This window comes from Sinocyclocheilus rhinocerous, unplaced genomic scaffold (genome assembly GCF_001515625.1).
Source record: "Sinocyclocheilus rhinocerous isolate Xijiao unplaced genomic scaffold, SAMN03320098_v1.1 scaffold348, whole genome shotgun sequence".
In the NCBI taxonomy this organism is placed as follows: Eukaryota; Metazoa; Chordata; class Actinopteri; order Cypriniformes; family Cyprinidae; genus Sinocyclocheilus; species Sinocyclocheilus rhinocerous.
This window is the reverse complement of record NW_015635025.1, coordinates 941,662-945,935: the sequence shown is the minus strand read 5'-3', so window position 1 is coordinate 945,935 and position 4,274 is coordinate 941,662. Positions and strand designations below refer to the sequence as shown.

The 4,274-nt window shown below is 41.1% G+C and overlaps 1 protein-coding gene across 1 annotated transcript in view; it reads left to right on the top strand.

Annotated features, from left to right (window-relative positions):
* Nucleotides 1–597: 597 nt before the first annotated feature.
* Nucleotides 598–4,274, top strand: part of hspa9 (heat shock protein 9) — a 16,763-nt gene continuing 13,086 nt past the window's right edge. Inside the window, exons 1-5 of the mRNA XM_016560284.1 lie at nt 598–846; nt 1,674–1,732; nt 1,814–1,901; nt 3,538–3,719; nt 3,812–3,936. Coding sequence (XP_016415770.1) covers nt 772–846; nt 1,674–1,732; nt 1,814–1,901; nt 3,538–3,719; nt 3,812–3,936 — 529 coding nt within the window. The 5' untranslated portion in view covers nt 598–771. The remainder of the gene's footprint in view (nt 847–1,673; nt 1,733–1,813; nt 1,902–3,537; nt 3,720–3,811; nt 3,937–4,274) is intronic.

The window sequence follows — 4,274 nt, the reverse complement described above, 5'->3', positions numbered from 1 at the left end:
TTTTGTCATTAAAACATGTTTTAACCATATGTTTGCCTCAGAGAAATATCATTTTGGACAACAATATCACATAACACGCAGTGAATAATTGCACTAAACAACAGTGCTGTTTAAAACGAAAGCGGAACGTCGTATTCTGTTCAGGCGCTCTGCGAGCTGCTATGAGGAAAATGTACTAATAATTGAAAATTAAATTAATGATAAACATATATTTTCTTTTGTAGGATCTTAAATCACAGTACCCTAAAATAATGTTTGTCAGATTAATTGAGACGCCTGACAGAATGCAATAATAATAATAATAATAATATAAATGATTGCATAAAAGTCATGATGTATGTATGATGTAATGACTACGAAAGATTTTGGTATGACCTTCAGGATTACACTCTATGATGTCTACATATATGCCTTATACATTTTGTCATTAAAAAATGTTTTAACCATATGTTTGCCTCAGAGAAATATCATTTTGGACAACAATATCACATAACACGCAGTTAATAATTGCACTAAACAACAGTGCTGTTTAAAACGAAAGCGGAACGTCGTATTCTGTTCAGGCGCTCTGCGAGCTGCTATGAGGTCCTTCTGGACGCCATGCGGTGTTGGATAATTCTAGAAGAGCGTCGGTGAGACTTCGTTGCAAGCGCTGCTGACAGCACAGGGCCTGAGTTTGACCCACCACAGCTCACTTACGTGACATTCAGCTGCTCTGCACAGATCTCTTACTCAGCGTTCATCCGAATTTAGCCATTAAACAAGTCGAAGATGTTGTCCGCGGCGAGAACGAGTGTGTCGCGCTCTCAGAAGTCCTGCAGCAGTGTGTCGGATCTCATCAAGAAGGTGAGCGACTGCTACTGAGTGCCCTTAAAGACTCCTCAGCAGCAGGGGTGCTGGTTCATGCCTTCATATAACGTTAGTGATCTAGAATGTAGTTTGCAGTGGGTTTTGTGATGGGTTCTGTTGTGTGTGTGTCAATGAGGTTCGGCTGAAATTAGTTTACTAGCACTACACATCATATAAGTTACATACAATCTGTCAAAATCACAAAAACTGTGTGAAGAGAAGCTTTAAACGAATTATCTGCGCCTTGTGTTTGGAAAGGCCCGACCGCTCGCGTGATTAACCTGCTCTGCGACTGAATTCATGTACGTGGTTTAAGACATGTGATGGTTCATAATAAAGATCAGTCGTTATGTATCATCTAGACAGTGTTTGTAACGTGTAAAGAGCAGTGCAGTCCATTCTCTGGTGTGTGTGGGGTTTAGGAAGAGTGTGTTTGACCTTCATCAAGTGTCCTGAAGCATCGAGGAGCTTCCCTTCATCCGTGTGCTTTATACACACACACACACACACTCACACTCCCACACACACACACACACACACACACACAGCTTATTTTTCCCACCCTTTATGCAATTCTGTATCGTTCCAGTATGTGTGCAGTGATGTTGCCATTATATTAGACAGGTATTGCAGTCCACGTGGTTCTCTTTGCATCAACATGGCATTAAACCACATGGTCAGACTTAACTCTATAGAGTTCTGGCTCTTCGCACAATCTGATGTGACTCATTGCACACCAACCCCTTATTATTTATTATTTTCAATCGATGTTATACTCTAGTGCCAGTTTTCTAAATGAGCCGCTTGTATGTTTTTTTCCTCAGGCTTGTTGGAGTGGATTGACTCGGCAGACCCTCCAGACTGCAGCCAGACGTCATTATGCGTGAGTATTAGCGGGTTTAAGAGCATCCCGTGATCGCTGAAGGTCCGTGAGCGAGTGTCTGAGCTGCTGATGGTGTTTCAGGTCGGAGGCGATCAGAGGCGCTGTCGTCGGCATTGATCTGGGAACCACCAACTCCTGCGTGGCTGTGATGGAGGGGAAACAAGCAAAGGTGAGCTGCAGCTTGCTCACATTCAGTGGTTGAAGATTAGACCTGGCGACCAGGTGGTAGAATGAGCTGTCACCGATGTGTCCTTGATCAGATGTTTAATGTTAACCGTAACATAAAATATTCAGAATTGTGTAAAACAAATCTGTTCTCATGGATCCTGTCAGTAAAGAGGCTAAAAGGCCAGACTAAAGTTTTCTACTTTACACATCTGGATTCATCATAATTGAGTATATACGCCATATTTACTGAAGCTGTACATATAGACACACTATGTCTTCAATATCATACTCTTGAGACATGGGACACACAACTGGACCCGCCTGCCGTTTTGAAAATTGCAACATTTCACATTTATGAATGAGAACAAACCTGAATGAACCTTCAGCCACTAGGAAGAATCATTCAGGTCACCTCTATTTCTAAAGTGTCTTAAAGCAGCTTCACACTGATAAACGGTAAAATAGCAGAATATTTTATGGAAACTCATAGGGCTGCATGATAAAATGTATTTTAATTCACTTTTTATACTGAAAATTTCCATTTGCTTTTATGGTTGCAGTTGCCAGATTTCATTAGTTTAAAATCCCCCAATCAGAGCTTTGCTCTTAAATCAATAGATTTTCTGCCCAGTGGTTTACGTAATCTTCCCAACCTGGCAACCATACACACATACTCACACACGCACACACACACACAAACACACACTCACACACTCTCTCACACACACACTCAAACGCACACACACACTCTCTCTCACACACACACTCACACACACACACACACACACACACACACTCAAACACACTCAAACACACACACTCAAACACACGCACACACACACCATTCATCATTCTTTTGATTTGTGATTTTTTGAAAATGCTTAAATTCTGAAGAAATGTAAAAGAAAATTTAAAATGACACTAATCTTGATTTAAGAGCTTAACCATTGTCATGCAGCCCTAGAAACCCAATTATTGGATGTATTCAGATTCTGCTGTTAAAGCATCTCTAAAAAGACAACAGTGTTATTATTCACCTATTATATCAGTTTTGAACAGATTTCAGTTCAGTTGTAAGTAGGGCTGGGACAATAATTCGATGCATCGCGAATCGAGAAATGATTCTGCATGGATTCTGAGATTTTCCGAAGGCATCGCGATTCTCTCTCTAATAGATTCGGAGCTTAGTTTTTAAGAGCAGATGGCACTGCGTGCTTTAGAAACAGTCGTATTCTGCTTGCTTCCAGTTCCTTACACACTTGCACCTAAAATAATCATTCAGAAAGTTCGAAAAGGTTAGAGCGAATTACAAGGATGTTCACAGTGGGCTGTGTTTACATTAATCTTGCATCATAAAAGCCGATGTGCAAGAACATTTAACCACTTGCATTACTCAGCCGAACGCACAAGCGCTCTTCTTCGTGAGCATTTGAGTGTGTGGCTAAAAACTAGCCTAGAGCGCCATCTGCTGTTAAAAACTAAGCTCAGAATCACGATGCATTCCGAAAATCTCAGAATCGATCCACGAATCGTGATGCATCGATTTATTGTCCCAGCCCTAGTTGTAAGCCATCACTACTACTGTGCTTAACTCGCATTTAGTGAGAACGCTGTTGAGTTGAGTTGTGATGTAACAGGTGCTGGAGAACGCAGAGGGAGCGAGGACGACGCCGTCAGTGGTGGCCTTCACAGCTGATGCAGAGAGGCTCGTGGGCATGCCGGCCAAACGCCAGGCTGTCACCAACCCCAACAACACGCTCTATGCTACTAAACGCCTGATCGGACGCCGCTATGATGACGCTGAAGTTCAGAAAGATTTGTAAGACATCTGATTGCAAAATTCCAGCCCCTTTATATATTTAAGTGTTATATAGGTTTTATTTAAGTGATGATCTTTGCTGTGATTGACAGGAAAAATGTGCCCTATAAGATCGTGCGTGCGTCTAACGGAGACGCCTGGCTGGAAGCCCACGGTAAACTGTACTCTCCCAGTCAGGCTGGAGCTTTTATCCTCATGAAGATGAAGGAGACCGCAGGTCAGTCCGTCTGCATGAAGAAGATACATTCAAAACAAATGATTAGGGGTCGACAATATGACCAAAGTCTTGTATCACGATACGAGTCATTTTATATATATATATAAAACTATGTATTTCACGATATAGTTATGTTTTGCTTTAAATAAGGTCTTTGTGATACAATGTCATAATTAGGGCTGGACGATACGGCCAAAATTGATATCACAATATATTTCTTAATTTCGGTCGATACGATATAATTCCGATATCGATATGAACACTATTTATCTGAAATAGCAATCTTTTGTAACATTATAAATGCCTTTATCATCACTTTTGATCAATTTTAAGCATCC